At 35.4% G+C, this 20,061-nt stretch overlaps 1 protein-coding gene across 3 annotated transcripts in view; it reads left to right on the plus strand.

Moving 5' to 3' along the window:
- The window catches only part of LOC110460452 (CD63 antigen-like), a 56,533-nt gene that overhangs the window by 22,941 nt on the left and 13,531 nt on the right, over nucleotides 1-20,061 (plus strand). Inside the window, exons 1-2 of one of the 3 annotated variants that reach the window (XM_021513392.1) lie at nucleotides 2,935-3,563; nucleotides 19,286-19,364. In XM_021513392.1, the coding sequence (XP_021369067.1) occupies nucleotides 19,305-19,364 (60 nt within the window). In that variant the 5' untranslated portion in view covers nucleotides 2,935-3,563; nucleotides 19,286-19,304. Of the gene's footprint in view, nucleotides 1-2,934; nucleotides 3,564-3,664; nucleotides 3,760-19,285; nucleotides 19,365-20,061 lie in introns of those variants that run through there. The other 2 variants (XM_021513383.1, XM_021513374.1) reach the window with 2 other exon arrangements.

Genomic DNA, 20,061 nt, shown 5'->3' on the forward strand with positions numbered 1-20,061 from the left:
TACGAGGTAGTGGGTTGATTACAGGATACGAGGTAGTGGGTTGATTACAGGATACGAGGTAGTGGGAAGATAACAGGATACGAGGTAGTGGGTTGATTACAGATTACGAGGTAGTGGGTTGATTACAGGATACGTGGTAGTGGGTTCATTACAGGATACGAGGTAGTGGGTTGAGTACAGGATACGTATCATGGAATTCATAATTTCTGCGGTCGATTAAATGTCCATTGGTATCAGGAATTTCCAGGAAAGAGGGTACAGGGAACAGGGTACGAGGTAGTGGGTTGATTACAGGGTACGAGGTAGTGGGTTGATGGTACATGTTACAGGGTACGAGGTAGTGGGTTGATTACAGGGTACGAGGTAGTGAGTTGATAGTACAGGTTACAGGGTACGAGGTAGTGGGTTTATGGTACAGGGAACATGGTACGAGGTAGTGGGTTGATGGTACATGTTACAGGGTACGAGGTAGTGGGTTGATTACAGGATACTAGTGGGTTGATTACAGGATACGAGGTAATAGGTTGATGGTACAGGGAACAGGGAACGAGGTATTGGGTTGATTACAAGGTACGAGGTAGTGGGTTTATGGTACAGGGAACATGGTACGAGGTAGTGGGTTGATGGTACAGGGTAAAGGGGACGAAGTATTTGGTTGATGGTACAGGATACAGGATACGAGGTAGTGGGTTGATGGTACAGGGTAAAGGGGACGAAGTATTTGGTTGATGGTACAGGATACAGGATACGAGGTAGTGGGTTGATGGTACAGGGTAAAGGGGACGAAGTATTTGGTTGATGGTACAGGATACAGGATACGAGGTAGTGGGTTGATGGTACAGGGTAAAGGGGACGAAGTATTTGGTTGATGGTACAGGATACAGGATACGAGGTAGTGGGTTGATGGTACAGGGTAAAGGGGACGAAGTATTTGGTTGATGGTACAGGATACAGGATACGAGGTAGTGGGTTGATGGTACAGGTTACAGGGTACGAGGTAGTGGGTTGATTACAGGGTACGTGGTAGTGGGTTGATTACAGGATACGTGGTAGTGGTTTGATTACAGGATACGAGTTATTGGGTTGATTACAGGATACGAGGTAACGGGTTGATGGTACAGGGAACAGTGTACGAGGTAGTGAGTTGATGGTACAGGGAACAAGGTACGAGGTAGTGGGTTGGTGGTACAGGTTACATGGTACGAGGTAGTGGGTTGATTACAGGATACTAGTGGGTTGATTACAGGATACGAGGTAGTAGGTTGATGGAACAGGGGACAGGATACGAGGCAGTGGGTTGATTACAGGATACGTGGTAGTGGGCTGATTACAGGATACGAGGAAGTGGGTTGATTACAGGATACGAGGTAATAGGTTGATGGTTCAGGGAACAGGGAACGAGGTATTGGGTTGATTACAAGGTACGGGGTAGTGGGTTTATGGTACAGGGAACATGGTACGAGGTAGTGATTACAGGATACGTGGTAGTGGGTTCATTACAGGATACGAGGTAGTGGGTTGATAGTACAGGTTACAGGGTACGAGGGAGTGGGTTGATTACAGGATACGAAGTAGTGGGTAGATAACAGGATACGAGGTAGTGGGTTGATTACAGATTACGAGGTAGTGGGTTGATTACATGATACGTGGTAGTGGGTTGATTACAGGATACGAGTGTACGAGGTAGTGGGTTGATTACAGGATACAAAGTAGTGGGTTGATGGTACAGGGAACAGTGTACAAGGTAGTGAGTTGATGGTACAGGTTACAGGGTACGAGGGAGTGGGTTGATTACAGGATACGAAGTAGTGGGTTGATAACAGGATACGAGGTAGTGGGTTGATTACAGTATACGATGTAGTGGGTTGATTACAGGATACGAAGTAGTGGGTTGATTACAGGATACGAGGTAGTGGGAAGATAACAGGATACGAGGGAGTGGGTTGATTACAGTATACGATGTAGTGGGTTGATTACAGGATACGAGGTAGTGGGTTGATTACAGGATACGTGGTAGTGGGTTGATTACAGGATACGTGGTAGTGGTTTGATTACAGGATACGAGGTAGTGGGTTGATTACAGGATACAAAGTAGTGGGTTGATGGTACAGGGAACAGTGTACGAGGTAGTGAGTTGACGGTACAGGTTACAGGATACGAGGTAGTGGTATGATGGTACAGGGAACAGTGTACGAGGTAGTGGGTTGATTACAGGATACGAGGTAGTGGGTTGATTACAGGATACGAGGTAGTGGGTTGATTACAGGATACGAGGTAATGGGTTGATTACAGGATACGAGGTAATAGGTTGATGGTACAGGGAACAGGGAACGAGGTATTGGGTTGATTACAAGGTACGAGGTAGTGGGTTTATGGTACAGGGAACATGGTACGAGGTAGTGGGTTGATGGTACAGGTTACAGGGTACGAGGTAGTGGGTTGATTACAGGGTACGAGGTAGTGGGTTGATGGTACAGGGTACAGGGTACGAAGTATTTGGTTGATGGTACAGGATACAGGATACGAGGTAGTGGGTTGATGGTACAGGATACAGGATACGAAGTATTTGGTTGATGGTGCAGGATACAGGATACGAGGTAGTGGGTTGATGGTACAGGATACAGGGTACGAAGTATTTGGTTGATGGTACAGGATACAGGATACGAGGTAGTGGGTTGATGGTACAGGATACAGGATACGAAGTATTTGGTTGATGGTGCAGGATACAGGATACGAGGTAGTGGGTTGATGGTACAGGGTTTGGGATAGGAGGTTGAGGGTAGCGGGTAAGGATTAGAGGTATAAGGAACAGGGTAATGGTATAAGTAGTTGGTAGAGGGTACGGGATATGATATAGCGGGTACAGGGAAGAGGTAAGAGGAAGTGGGAACAGGGTACAGGGTTACATAATCAGATTCGTCACTTTGTTCGCGTGGTTTGGATTTTGGATTTGCTCAATGTCGAGGATTTTGGTAACATTATTTGCCCGATAAATTAACGATCTATGTAATTGTGTCCGGGAAGTTGTCGAAGTTTAGTGTCTACGAAAATTAATAAAAGCAGGTTTATATAGAGTTGTTTGCCACGCTGTCGAGTCTAACCCACAACTGTTTGCAAACTGTCCAAACAAGAAACAATAATCAATAACCACCATAGGATGGTGCCGGTTGTGTACGTTATACATGATAAGACCTCTGGTCAGTCCTCTTTACTGTCTGAGTACATCGATGGTAGAATAATTAAGTATTATTGCTGACTTGATAGCCGGACTAGGGAAAGGATTCAGTTTTCAGTATTCAGCGTTACCGAGCGGATGTACGTACACATATCAAAGACGTCTACCTGGCTGTCAAACTCTCTGAATAGACATTGATTGTGGATTGTGGGGTATATAATACCGCTGTATACATAGTGACGTTGTCTCTTCATATTCTTACGCTGAGAAAAAAGCTTTTATAGTGTGTCTGGATTTACCTTTTACAAGGAATATATCGACATGTATTGAACCGTATTTTATACCTGGGACATATAACGTAAATAAACCAAGTCGTGCTGTTGGACAGGTAAGTTTCGACATACACATAACTATATACCACACCTGCATCATCCTATGTTGTTTAAAGGCCTCTGTGGTCCAATCAAAGAAGACTTAAAAAATATATATAGAAATGCATATATTGTATGGACTAAAAGAATACCGCTTAACAGGAATGATCGATTCTTACGGTGTTCAATTGCTCTCGGCCTGGGAACCGGAAGGTAGGCCTATTGTGTTATCAGGGAAAAGGCTAGGATTTGAGGGATTTCATCAAATATGGGATATATATATGTATAATCTCAGTATTAATATCATATGTTGCAAGTTTGAATGCAATACTGTTTATTATACTTCTGAAAGATTTTAGAAGTTTTATTGGAAAAACGTGTAATTAGTATGGCGTATGTATTTGAGAAAATTGAGATTATGAAAGGGTAATGTCGATAACTTGACGAATTGTTTTTAATTAACCTATTAAGATACTGTATAAACGTTGCTATTAACGGTAAACATGGTTATTTTTTTACTGTGTACATGACTATATTGACTGTATTCAGAGAAATATTTACTGTATACATGGCTATATTTACTGTATACAGGGCTATATTTACTGTATACATGGCTATATTTACTGTATATAGAGTTATATTTACTGTATACAGACCTATATTGAATGTATACAAAGTTATATGTACTTTATACATGGTTATATTTACTGTATACATGGTTATATTAACTGTATACATGGTTATATTTACTGAATACATCGCTATATTTACTGTATGCATGGTTATATTTACTGTATACATGGATATATTTACTATATACAGAGTTATATGTACTGTATACATGGTTATATTTACTGTATACATGGTTATATTTACTGTATACATGGCTATATTTACTGTATACATGGTTATAATTACTGTATACAGAGTTATATGTACTATATGCATGATTATATATACTGTATACATGGCTATATTTACTGTATACAGAGTTATATTTACTGTATATAGACCTATATTGACTGTATACATAGTTATATGTACTGTATACATGACTGTTTTTACTGTATACAGAGTTATATGTACTGTATACATGGCTATATTTACTGTATACAGATTTATATGTACTGTATATATGGCTATATTTACTGTATAAACGGTTATAAAACTGTATACTGGATATTTTTAATGTAAACAGGGCTATACTAACTGTATGCAGGTTTTATATACTATATAGCTATTTCCAATGTACAGTGTATGAAGGTTTTTTAATTCACTGTGTACAGCATGTTAGTTGCAGTAATGAAATTTTCGAGATATTTTAAATATATTTTGACGGTATTTTTTTCAAGTGAAGTAACACTACAATCACAGTAGAGTAAAAATATTCTCGAAACCACACATGTAACATGCGCTTATTATAATTTGAGCATACAAACGAAAATCAGAATTCACAGAATCGAAACTACCCTGTATGGTGTTTCAGTGGGTAGCACCATAAAGTCGGCATTAGTTCCGCGCTATCACAAGGAGGCAAGCACACCAACATACCATGTCGGTGGCAAACTTGTACACATGTCCGCTTAAACAACAAACATGGAGGCACGTCCTGAAATGACATGAGCTGGAACGTTAAACAAAATTACGCAAAACTTGTGTCAGCATTTTTATCACCATTAGTCATGATATTTTTGTGTAATGACAAAACAAAGACAACGTCGTGCTCTTTTTTTTATTTGTACTTTATTTGACAAACTGACAACATTAAACTTGCATCAACAAGCTTGTAACGTTTTAGATTAGATAAAACACGGCATAACAGACACGCCAATTCCCTTTGTTGTATGATGCAATGAAATTTGTTTAAACTTTAACTAAATATTGACACGTTTGTTTGTTTACGTATGCATAGTTTGGGGCGTTTTTGTCTCCTCAAAATTATATTTACATGATGGGCCGATGTTACGGTTTTGCAGACAGGATGATTAGAGCACAAAACTTGTAGATGCAGACATAGACAATACCTGTTTATGTTTGTTTGATGAAATACTGGATCGTAACATAACGCCATTATGAAATTCATGGCTAGCCTCTTGAAAAGACCGGCATACCGCAGACAAGTTTTAATTTGTGGGGTGTTTGCCTAATGCAATATTTTCTAAATACTTTTAAAATTACACATTATATATATTGTATATCCGGACGTTGTACGAGTTTTATAACAATGCATTCCGTCCAAAAGCCATTTAGTTACACAATATATTATAAAGTTAACATTTACCTGAGGGAGATATATATATACAAGTGGTACTGATCGAAGGACTATTGGACCGGTCTTCGGTCTATAATACATTCAGGTTCCCCGGTCCACTCCAAAAAAAAAAATTATGACTGGAAAGTAATATTACCTGCTTCAAATATTTTGTTTACATCATTATGGAAAGGAAATCCAGACCTAACGAAACTTGAATGAAAATAAATTCATATGAAATAAACCAAAATAATTAATAACAGTGTTTTGAGAGTGCAAATACAATATAACCAGACCGTGGTTCGAACCCTGGACCTCTGGTTACAAACGATTTCTCAAACAACTGAGCCACAGGGACATGGGTATTTTTTACAGCTATATTTGAATCTACACGTTTTAGAGGTTTGGATCAACCTTTGGTAAAAAATCCACCCAATGGTCGTATATGTCATCTTCGAAAGTTGATCCAAACACCTAATACGTGTAAAATTACTCTTCACACATCAGCTTAGATCCAAATATACCTGTAACAAATTATCAGGTCGCTGTGAACTGAGCTATGAACGGTAGATTCCTGACCCAGACAGTTAGTTATAACCAAAACGAAATTAAAGGGAGGTAACTGTACCTATGAAAAACTACAGTGGAACTCTCACCATTACCCGATGTACCTTTGCCGACATAGTTGTATCATACACTAAAGCACAGCTCCCTAAGGAGAGATTTATACAGGTAATATACTGACTTGAACAATACTACTGTAAGGGTATTTACACTTGACGTGTTGTAATATCTGACCTGCTTGTTTATTGTGATAATTTGTATTTTATGTTAAGGACCCCTGTCCCCCTGCAGGCAAAACACTAGAGAGTTCCACTGCGGTTTTTGTACATACAGTAATCTCCCCTTAATTTCATTGGGATAAAACTGTAACTCGGTATGCGTATAATGATTAGCGGTACAGTGTTCGAATCATGGTATGGGTCCCTTACATTTTAACTTTGTAAAACCAAATTATTGCTGATTTTTTTTTTTATTTATCTTTGGGTTTTTTTCTCACGAAAGTTTCCCGAGCTATGGTGTTATTTCGAAAAATGATTTATCAAATTTATAGCCATACCGGAAAACGTTTTAATGCAAAAATGCATGCTATATCTTACAGTGACTATTCCACCTTTTCCCACGAAATTTCCTTCACTAAGAAAGCTACAGTATTTGATCGATGTATTTTATTTTGAATGTAACGATTTAGAGTGACGTCATAAATCGTACAAATAAATATAATTTCTTTCGGTTGAGTCCGCGCGAATTAGGACGAAATTGTTTTCTCCTATGGGAATGCGTGCCACTAGGTGGCGCTAGTCGCAGTCGGCGATGCACGTGCAGGTAAAGTCCTGTGTCCTTCAGGCGACCACGTTAGACACGTCAACACCATCAGTCGTAAGTACATAATTTGTCTATATTTTTTACGATCGGGCGTGTAACATCGCGTGGTGTGGTAAAGTCTCCGTGGGAGATACATTAGGGATATTGTGTTACCTCCTGTTCTATGTGTAGTTATTACAGCAAGTGTTGTATTTTAAACAATGATTGTAATGGTTGGACATGCAATTTGGCGCAGAGCACTGTGATCCAGACCGGCTGTTTAAAGTATGTTAGTCAAGTCTCCCGAGGTCTGCTTATTGGAAGAACGATGTCAGTGTGTGAATTTGAGATGTTTTAAGATGAAGTTTGTGAAATAAACTCAGTACGCGGCGGTGCAATTTATAGATGAGTTGTTGTTGCTATTTTCGAATTATTGGCACAAATGGTGATTGTAGGAGAACAAGTATTTTTATTACCCAATAGACTATATAAGGTATCGTATACCCTTAATATTAACACAAATCACATGTATGAGGTGTAAGGTAACATATAACCGTAAGGATCCCTATCTAACTGATCTGTGTTATCCTATAAACAGTACCCCCCCCCCCCCCCCCCCCCCCCCCTTAACTTCTGTTTGTTTATAAATGTAACTGTATAGCACATTTCGTTCATGATCTGAAGTTCAGAGTTCGAATCCCAGTCTAGCCCGCTGAATTTTGACAGATCACTGGGTTGATCATCTTTTATTCATATCATCTTTATGATTTCCATCAATCCATGCAGTGTTTTCATAAATGTTCATCAGAGCTAGTGTTACGCCAGAAAAGACAGTTTTCAATTCTTAATTACTGTTTTTGGCAATGGTACAAGGATCCTTTAACTGAAATAATGATTCGAAACTAATAATTCGTGGAAGAAACATGTTCAGATTTGTTTAGAGAACCCACATGTAAAATCCAATAGCTTCCAAGAACAGTCATATTAATCGTTATAAATTGTATAGGTGTTGGCACTTAATCAAGTTAGCGAGTGTTGAATTGCATGTGATCTTCTTTGATTTGTTTATTATTATGAGCAATAATAATCTGATTTCAGTGCCGCGTATTGCATAATTATACGATAGGTAGAATTAAACACCGACCATTAACAGATGCATTATATCCTCAAGGCCTGTCGCACCTAGCCGATTTGGGCCGCCGGAGCTACACCGGAGCACACATTTGGTGCTTCTTGGGGATCGGTACTAGTACGGCATCGCTAAGAACGGTAGTACATCGTCAGGGCATCGTCAAAACATCGGCGAAAAATTTAGTAACGGCAGTCGACGGAAGAAACTTTTGAACTTGCTCGAAATTTCCGCCGTTGCGCTGCCGGAGCGAGCAACGGGACTACAACATTAATTAGTCATCTAGCTAAGTTATTTACTTCCTTGTTAAATAAAAGATTATTAAAATGGAGTACAAGAGAGGATATTGTTACCGATGTCCAATTTGGTTTTAAACCTGGGTTTGGTACCAGGGATGCTATTTTTACATTACATAGTTTAATAATAAATACATTAGAACAAAACAAAAGGCTGTATTGCGTATTTGTAGATTACAGCAAAGCTTTTGATAGTGTAACACATGATAAACTTTGGTATAAACTTTGGAAAAGTGGTGTTAGTGGCAGACTGCTAAATGTAATTAGATCTATTTATGATAATGTTCGTTCTTGCATAAATTTAAATGGTAAATTGTCTACTATGTTCGATTTACATGTCGGTTTATTACAAGGGGAATCGTTATCGCCCATGCTTTTTTCATTATTCGTTAATGATATGGAGAGTGAGTTTTTAAATTCCAATTGTCAAGGTTATGAACTACAATTGATTAATCTGTTTATGTTAATGTATGCCGATGACACAGTTTTGTTTTCGGAAGATGTTAACAATCTTCAGCACATGCTAGATTGTCTGCAATGTTACACTGATAAATGGAATTTAACTGTTAATTATGATAAAACTAAAATTGTAATTTTTAGAAAAAGTAAAAGAATCTTACCTACTGAAAACTGGACGTTTAATGGCAAGTCAATTGAGATAGTGGACAAATTTTGTTATCTAGGATTAGTTTTTTATTATAATGGAAGATTCACCGTAGCACAAAACACGTTGGCATCTCAAGGCAGGAATGCTTTTTATCTTTTAAAAAGAAGAATGAAAGATTTTATCCTTAATACTGAAACTAAATTATCTTTGTTTGATACATATGTGACATGCATACTGAACTATGGATGTGAGGTATGGGGTAATTGTTTATCGCCGCAAATCGAAAAAGTCCATCTTCTCTTTCTTAAAGATTTATTAAACGTTAAGAAAACCGTCAATAGTTCTATGGTTTACTTTGAGACAGGAAGTTATTCCTTACATATAAAGCGCAAAGTAGCTATAATTAAATACTGGTTAAATATTTTGAATACAAATAACTGTGTACTAAAAGCATGCTATGATGCACTACTTGAGCTTAATGTCAAAAAGCCGAATTGTAAACTTAACTGGGTTTATCATGTTAAAAATGATTTATATAGAATGGGTTTTAATCATATTTGGGATGTTCAATATGTTCCAAATGAAAAACAATTTGTGGAAATGTATACCCAACGTCTGCATGACGTATTTATTCAGGAATTACGTGGTGCGTTTGAAACATCTTCTAAATGTTATTTATATAGACATCTTGTCGATACTTTTAATATGCAATTCTATTTAGTAAAGCCTTTAACATTTAATACCAAAAAAATGTTGAGTCAATATCGCATGCAGGCGCATTCCCTTAATATCGAATCTGGACGTTATAATGGGGTTCCGAGAGGTCAAAGATTATGTTTTGCCTGTGACAAAAATGATTTAGAAGATGAGATACATTTTATTCTTATTTGTCCTGCTTACTCTGTATTGAGAAACACATACATTAAGCAATATTACTTCCGATGCCCCAGTGTGTATAAATTAATTGAATTATTGTCATGTAAAAGTATTAAAACATTACGTAGATTGGGTCTGTATATAAAATATGCTACCGCCAAAAGAAAAACCCTCGTGTAGTAATATTGCTAAATGATGTATTCTTTTTATGTGATAATTGCTTATATGGAATTGTCCTCCGCCATCTTGAAAATTTGAAATATGTTTTGTATTCTATGTATCAATTAACCTATATGCTGATTTGCATTCGGAAATAAAAAACTTAAACTTAAACAACGGCATGCGCAGTACTCCGCTATGGCTTCGTTGACGTCGTTAGAGCACCGGCAGCGCCCCGTGATGGATCAGCGGCTCTCCGGTATGTACCGTACTGGTACCGATCTGATACCGTAGTACTACCGAATACCACTGAAGTATAGTACCGATGCGCCGCTGAGGTACAACATGTAACGACAGAAAAGCGTTATTCGATTGCGCTTCGGCTCTTACATCGGAAGGACAACGGAGGAAGGACTCTCCGACTTGACTTATAAACTTATCAAAAAACGATGCGCAATATTTTGTCGTGGTAGAATAGGTAAAATAGACAACATATATGTGTGTACATGTTTATTATGGTGAATATACAATTCGGGATTTGCAAAAATATCTTGAAACACTCTTTCGTTAAATAGTCTGTAAATTGTTGAAATAAAATTGAAATTACCCCATAAGAAATAATAAGAGATACATAAGTTCACAAAAAATACTGCTGAAAACATTTTAGGCTAAGGAGAATATTAAGGTTTTTCAATGGAATGAAAATGTCCCCTTTTGCTTCTAGTTCGGCATGCTTTTGCTGTTTACAAAAAGATCACATTTTCCTCACCACACTATATGTACGGAGCCTCTGATATAAGGAAGTATATAATATGTATTGTATATTACCAGAAATAAATACAGTTTAAACTAAAACCCATTATACGGGCTTTTGGCGACATATCGAGAAATGTGCTAAAAAAATAAAAGGGCGTATTGAAATAATGTGTATAGTATGCAAGGTGGCAAATGTAACGGGTGTGATACAATCAATGCTAACTGATTAACGGTTGAGGAACGCGGAAGTTCGGGAGACGGTATGGGTCTCCGTTTCTGCATAGGGGACTTGACATTAGTTGCTTCATACGAACCGGCTATCTGATACACGAAGACATATACTTTTTCCAAAATTAGCACTGCTAATATGTTCTCTTTTGTATTTGTATAGCTCAACGCAGCGATTTCTCAAAGAACGGTTAACTAGTCTTATGGACGTGTAAACAATATATATATATTTTTTTAAATAAGACCAATACCTAATTACCTGTAGACGTCCTTATGACAGAGTTCCAGGTATTGCCGAACTGTTTACTTGGTATTTTTCTTTGTAATATGTAAATTTATCGTTCTTGTCTCATCGATTCTTTTATGAGTTTTCTATTGAGTGGAGGTCCCATTGAACTTTTAAAAAAAACACAAGCTCGACTCTAGAGCTCAAGGAACAACGTCACTAGTTCAATTATCCTTATGCACATATTTCAAAATAGTTTTTAAAGATTTAATCATTTTAGTATTCCTCGACGAAATTAGAATATTTCCAAATTAATTTAATATAGGATACGTTTGGTATTACTGCAAGTTTACAACGAGTCTGTTGATGAAGACTTTGATAAATTCATTATCATTCAAATTTCTGCAAATTAACTTGAAATTTCGCAAAGGTCTGGTTTTTTTTATCAAAGTTTATTCTACGATTTACCTTAAAGTAATGAACACACAAAAGTATGTACAGAGAGATTTACCGTATAAAGTAATAAACACACAAAAGTATGTACAGAGAGATTTACCGTATAAAGTAATAAACACACAAAAGTATGTACAGAGAGATTTACCGTATAAAGTAATAAACACACAAAAGTATGTACAGAGAGATTTACCGTATAAAGTAATAAACACACAAAAGTATGTACAGAGAGATTTACCGTATAAAGTAATAAACACACAAAAGTATGTACAGAGAGATTTACCGTATAAAGTAATAAACACACAAAAGTATGTACAGAGAGATTTACCGTATAAAGTAATAAACACACAAAAGTATGTACAGAGAGATTTACCGTATAAAGTAATAAACACACAAAAGTATGTACAGAGAGATTTACCGTATAAAGTAATAAACACACAAAAGTATGTACAGAGAGATTTACCGTATAAAGTAATAAACACACAAAAGTATGTACAGAGAGATTTACCGTATAAAGTAATAAACACACAAAAGTATGTACAGAGAGATTTACCGTATAAAGTAATAAACACACAAAAGTATGTACAGAGAGATTTACCGTATAAAGTAATAAACACACAAAAGTATGTACAGAGAGATTTACCGTATAAAGTAATAAACACACAAAAGTATGTACAGAGAGATTTACCGTATAAAGTAATAAACACACAAAAGTATGTACAGAGAGATTTACCGTATAAAGTAATAAACACACAAAAGTATGTACAGAGAGATTTACCGTATAAAGTAATAAACACACAAAAGTATGTACAGAGAGATTTACCGTATAAAGTAATAAACACACAAAAGTATGTACAGAGAGATTTACCGTATAAAGTAATAAACACACAAAAGTATGTACAGAGAGATTTACCGTATAAAGTAATAAACACACAAAAGTATGTACAGAGAGATTTACCGTATAAAGTAATAAACACACAAAAGTATGTACAGAGAGATTTACCGTATAAAGTAATAAACACACAAAAGTATGTACAGAGAGATTTACCGTATAAAGTAATAAACACACAAAAGTATGTACAGAGAGATTTACCGTATAAAGTAATAAACACACAAAAGTATGTACAGAGAGATTTACCGTATAAAGTAATAAACACACAAAAGTATGTACAGAGAGATTTACCGTATAAAGTAATAAACACACAAAAGTATGTACAGAGAGATTTACCGTATAAAGTAATAAACACACAAAAGTATGTACAGAGAGATTTACCGTATAAAGTAATAAACACACAAAAGTATGTACAGAGAGATTTACCGTATAAAGTAATAAACACACAAAAGTATGTACAGAGAGATTTACCGTATAAAGTAATAAACACACAAAAGTATGTACAGAGAGATTTACCGTATAAAGTAATAAACACACAAAAGTATGTACAGAGAGATTTACCGTATAAAGTAATAAACACACAAAAGTATGTACAGAGAGATTTACCGTATAAAGTAATAAACACACAAAAGTATGTACAGAGAGATTTACCGTATAAAGTAATAAACACACAAAAGTATGTACAGAGAGATTTACCGTATAAAGTAATAAACACACAAAAGTATGTACAGAGAGATTTACCGTATAAAGTAATAAACACACAAAAGTATGTACAGAGAGATTTACCGTATAAAGTAATAAACACACAAAAGTATGTACAGAGAGATTTACCGTATAAAGTAATAAACACACAAAAGTATGTACAGAGAGATTTACCGTATAAAGTAATAAACACACAAAAGTATGTACAGAGAGATTTACCGTATAAAGTAATAAACACACAAAAGTATGTACAGAGAGATTTACCGTATAAAGTAATAAACACACAAAAGTATGTACAGAGAGATTTACCGTATAAAGTAATAAACACACAAAAGTATGTACAGAGAGATTTACCGTATAAAGTAATAAACACACAAAAGTATGTACAGAGAGATTTACCGTATAAAGTAATAAACACACAAAAGTATGTACAGAGAGATTTACCGTATAAAGTAATAAACACACAAAAGTATGTACAGAGAGATTTACCGTATAAAGTAATAAACACACAAAAGTATGTACAGAGAGATTTACCGTATAAAGTAATAAACACACAAAAGTATGTACAGAGAGATTTACCGTATAAAGTAATAAACACACAAAAGTATGTACAGAGAGATTTACCGTATAAAGTAATAAACACACAAAAGTATGTACAGAGAGATTTACCGTATAAAGTAATAAACACACAAAAGTATGTACAGAGAGATTTACCGTATAAAGTAATAAACACACAAAAGTATGTACAGAGAGATTTACCGTATAAAGTAATAAACACACAAAAGTATGTACAGAGAGATTTACCGTATAAAGTAATAAACACACAAAAGTATGTACAGAGAGATTTACCGTATAAAGTAATAAACACACAAAAGTATGTACAGAGAGATTTACCGTATAAAGTAATAAACACACAAAAGTATGTACAGAGAGATTTACCGTATAAAGTAATAAACACACAAAAGTATGTACAGAGAGATTTACCGTATAAAGTAATAAACACACAAAAGTATGTACAGAGAGATTTACCGTATAAAGTAATAAACACACAAAAGTATGTACAGAGAGATTTACCGTATAAAGTAATAAACACACAAAAGTATGTACAGAGAGATTTACCGTATAAAGTAATAAACACACAAAAGTATGTACAGAGAGATTTACCGTATAAAGTAATAAACACACAAAAGTATGTACAGAGAGATTTACCGTATAAAGTAATGAACACACAAAAGTATGTACAGAGAGATTTACCGTATAAAGTAATAAACACACAAAAGTATGTACAGAGAGATTTACCGTATAAAGTAATAAACACACAAAAGTATGTACAGAGAGATTTACCGTATAAAGTAATAAACACACAAAAGTATGTACAGAGAGATTTACCGTATAAAGTAATAAACACACAAAAGTATGTACAGAGAGATTTACCGTATAAAGTAATAAACACACAAAAGTATGTACAGAGAGATTTACCGTATAAAGTAATAAACACACAAAAGTATGTACAGAGAGATTTACCGTATAAAGTAATAAACACACAAAAGTATGTACAGAGAGATTTACCGTATAAAGTAATAAACACACAAAAGTATGTACAGAGAGATTTACCGTATAAAGTAATAAACACACAAAAGTATGTACAGAGAGATTTACCGTATAAAGTAATAAACACACAAAAGTATGTACAGAGAGATTTACCGTATAAAGTAATAAACACACAAAAGTATGTACAGAGAGATTTACCGTATAAAGTAATAAACACACAAAAGTATGTACAGAGAGATTTACCGTATAAAGTAATAAACACACAAAAGTATGTACAGAGAGATTTACCGTATAAAGTAATAAACACACAAAAGTATGTACAGAGAGATTTACCGTATAAAGTAATAAACACACAAAAGTATGTACAGAGAGATTTACCGTATAAAGTAATAAACACACAAAAGTATGTACAGAGAGATTTACCGTATAAAGTAATAAACACACAAAAGTATGTACAGAGAGATTTACCGTATAAAGTAATAAACACACAAAAGTATGTACAGAGAGATTTACCGTATAAAGTAATAAACACACAAAAGTATGTACAGAGAGATTTACCGTATAAAGTAATAAACACACAAAAGTATGTACAGAGAGATTTACCGTATAAAGTAATAAACACACAAAAGTATGTACAGAGAGATTTACCGTATAAAGTAATAAACACACAAAAGTATGTACAGAGAGATTTACCGTATAAAGTAATAAACACACAAAAGTATGTACAGAGAGATTTACCGTATAAAGTAATGAACACACAAAAGTATGTACAGAGAGATTTACTGTATAAAGTAATAAACAAACAAAAGTATGTACAGAGAGATTTACCGTATAAAGTTATGAACACACAAAAGTATGTACAGATAGGTTTACCGTATAAAGTAATAAACACACAAAAGTATGTACAGCGAGATTTACCGTATTAAGTAATGAACACACAAAAGTATGTACAGAGCGATTTACCGTATAAAGTAATAAACACCCAAAAGTATGTACAGAGAGATTTACCGTATAAAGTAATGAACACACAAAAGTATGTACAGAGAGATTTACCGTATAAAGTAATAAACACACAAAAGTATGTACAGAGAGATTTTACCGTATAAAGTAATGAACACACAAAAGTATGTACAGCGAGATTTACCGTATTAAGTAATGAACACACAAAAGTATGTTCAGAGAGATTTACCGTATAAAGTAATGAACACACAAAAGTATGTACAGCGAGATTTACCGTATTAAGTAATGAACACACAAAAGTATGTACAGAGAGATTTACCGTATAAAGTAATAAACACACAAAAGTATGTACAGAGAGATTTTACCGTATAAAGTAATCAACACTGATTTACCGTACAGAGAGATTTACCTTATAAAGTGATGAACACACAAAATTATGTATTTTTTATTAGGTTGATGTTGTCTCCAGTAAGTCAAATAATAATTTGGTTAAATGTTTGAATATAACGGAAGAACAGCAAACGACAAATGTCACTGTTTTACGTGAACCTTATTTAATATTTGTCGGCGCAATGACTATATTTATTAAATAACTATATTGTGTATAAGCAATGTGAAATATCTCTACATGAAAGGCGTAGGTAAGGAAGTAGTGTGTACGTGTTGATTATTGTTGTTTATTTGTTTACTGTCACTATATGCTGAGGTCAGGGCCACAGGGACACGATAATTTGTTACAGCTTTATTTGGACATGAACTGAGGTGTACAGAGTAATTTTACACGTTTAAGGGATTCAGATAAACTTTCGGTAAAAATGTCATATCGGGTAGCATTTTTACCGAAAGTTGATCCAAACCACTAAAACATGTAAAACTACTCTGAGCACCTTAGTTTATGTCCAAATATGGCTGTAACACATGCCCAGGCCCCTGTGGTCAGGGCCATTATCCAAAATACTGATGTGAAATCTACACCTGGCAGTCACGAAACTCGTCTTTGTGCGAAGGTTCCTTGGTATGAACAGAACGTTTAATTTCAAAAGTCTATTTATTGAGCTTTAGTAACAAATTGACACCGAGTTGACACTTGCGACTAATCAATATATTTATCTCATAACATGATAATTATATTTTTTTTCATAATTGGAAAACAAAATTCAGTTGTTCCGATTTTGCATTCGTGTACGTTAAGTTGACCAAACTTAATGAAAGTTGATCTCAAATAAGTGTTTCTATAGATCTTTTAAAACAAACAAGAGACCAGCCCTGACACGTGACTTAACTGTAATGCCAAAATCAGCTATACAATTCTGTAGGAGGTGAAAACGTGTATTTAAAACAGGAGTAAGTGTATAAAGGTCATGAATCAGAAACAAAATTTGGAAAAAAATCGGACGACACTCCATGTCTTAATCGAAGGTTATATTCGGGTTGTTTATGAAACACCACGGGGTATGTTACGGTACGATTTCTCACCGGGGTATAAATACTGTATACACCCCTTTGGTCACGTACCCTTTGATTAACCAAATCAGTGACGGGTACGTTTTTGTTGGGTTCGCAATGAAGACTTTAAAAAAGAAAAATCACCTTTTTGAAGTTGTGATTTGTTGCTGTTATTCACAATGTATAGGGGGCCGTATTACGTAAGAAACAGCACTCCTTCATTCAAAACAATTTGTACAAAGAAGGGGGTTTTGATTTATTTTACGAGCAGGTGCACAAAGTTACTAAGAACACATTGAAATTTGGGAGCCTGAAGTTGATTCCCAGTTCCTAGTTCCGTGTAAGGAAAACGGAACTGTGAAATTGAGTTTGGCTAAACAACAAAAAAAGTCTCTAGTTTAAAAAACTGCACCTTAAATGCGTTTTAAACATTCGGTAACATGTCCGAAAATTAATGGTAAGTTGGCAGCCATTAGCTCTAACTAATCATTCCTCCCATCCCAACCCACCACGTGCACCCCACCTCATCACCGTATTAAGTATTTCTTAACAGAGATATATCGCTATGCATGATGTTTCTTTGCTTACGATTTCAAAATCCATGTATCGATGGAGTCGGGTTCACCAAATACAGGTGATTAACGTAACATTACACGGCAGATCTGACACTTATGTGAGACCTATCAAGGTGTAAATGGTTTTAAATTTACCGGTACGGTGATCTATTTCTTTTGAAATCGATGAAAACTTCTGTTGAACTGCTCAAGTGTATATAGATATATCATGTATATTGAGTTTGAATGAGCTGGCATGGTCGTGGGAGGGGCATCGGTACATGTATTACACAGGACAGGTAAATACTGTACCTGTATACACTCGCATTGACGTATTTCGTTTACCTGTACGCGTATTTCATAATCAGGTGAAATATGGCCATATAGCTGTTAATGTCTTAAAATGAATTTCTTTGCAACTTTTTTTGATGTTTTTATAAAGTATCTACAGATATAGAAATATAAAGTGCATATTTATAAAACGACATGCTTTTGTGAATGGCGGAGGTGTACATGTAGTGCAATATTAATGAACTAAGTACACTACATAAAGATCTGACATCGGAAACAAAAATGGTTCTAAAATATAAATGAAATCCGGATTCCGGACTAGTAGTCGCACACAGACATCCTCAATACTCCAGGGTTAACGCTCACTTTCGCTTTGCAGAGAGCGATAGTGAGCATAACCCCTAGAGTATCAAAGATGCATACAAAGCGTTGCAACACGCCTGAGGTTTATTTTACCGCTATACAATCGAGGTGAAATGTTATGAACTTTGAACCTCATCAGAAACATGAACTATGGAGCTTATTGAGTTATAATGTTAAATAAATGATTTTTTTAAAGTTTACATGTTTAAAACAAAATCATAAAAACCTCATTTTCATTTGTTCTATAGTAGCACAAAACAAAAACTCAAGCGCCTTTGTTGCATACATTTAGGCCGTTTCGTTTAAACGGTCAAACCGGTCGGATCACTGTTGTTCGTTTATTAAATAAGGTCGGACCTATTAATCTGATGCTGCTTTCAGGCGAGCCTTGACAAAGCCTTGCAAGGCCTGCATAAACATTTGCAGGTCCGCCACGATTTATACCCGAAATTGTTACATCTATAAACGGTCAAACCGGTTGTTCCGGATAAACGAACAGGCCCTTAGTGTAAAATACTAACAAGCCTAACCCGCTGACTGACAGTGTCTGAGAGACGTTTTCTAACCTCAAAATCAAACGCTTCTTTCGGTTTCCATATAAATTACATTAAACAACGATGTTCTTTTGTTCCAGATCTTAATTTCTGTCCAACATGGGTTGTTTTGCGACATGTGGGAAGATCCTGCTTGTAATAGTGAACCTTTTGTTCTTGGTAAGTATAAATATGGAATCCTTATCTCTCTCTTATTTTAATCTGTTTTCATGCCAAAACCATTTTCGTCTGCATATTATCCCCCTTTACCAGGTATCGCGGATATCCTGCTTCATTCGAAGTGCTAACCCAACGATGGTAAGCCAGGTGATATAAGGTATAGAGCAACATAAATCTGAAATATAATATTAATATAACTCTCACTATCATGATGTAAATTATACCAACGAGTTTTATTTTTATAGGCACCATGGTCACTATAGTACGGTGGTACAGTTAGGACATGCGCAGTCGTATTCTCTACATTAGTTATCTCGAGCGCTCGACTTATATTATGTCTAGCTCTCGAGATAATTAATGTAGAAAATAATATTGTGCATGTCCTAACTGTACCACCGTACTATTATTGTGATATATTTATCAAAGTCTTTTTTAAAAGATGTCAGATTATGCATTTTGTGGAATCATAATTGTATTTGTCCGAAACTTGAAAGTTTGAAAAAAAAGCAAGAACCAAAATTATTCAAAATTGCACATTTGAAAGCAGCAGATATCAATCAATAAAAACTGCAGGGATCGAACTTAAGGCCTATTTACTGAATATCACACACTTTATCAATACTGTTATCAAGGGATTTTAACTCCATAGAATCAAAATGAAGAGTGAATATCTATACAAGGAAAGTAACTATAATCC

Source organism: Mizuhopecten yessoensis, unplaced genomic scaffold (assembly GCF_002113885.1).
Source record: "Mizuhopecten yessoensis strain PY_sf001 unplaced genomic scaffold, ASM211388v2 scaffold1375, whole genome shotgun sequence".
NCBI lineage: Eukaryota > Metazoa > Mollusca > Bivalvia > Pectinida > Pectinidae > Mizuhopecten > Mizuhopecten yessoensis.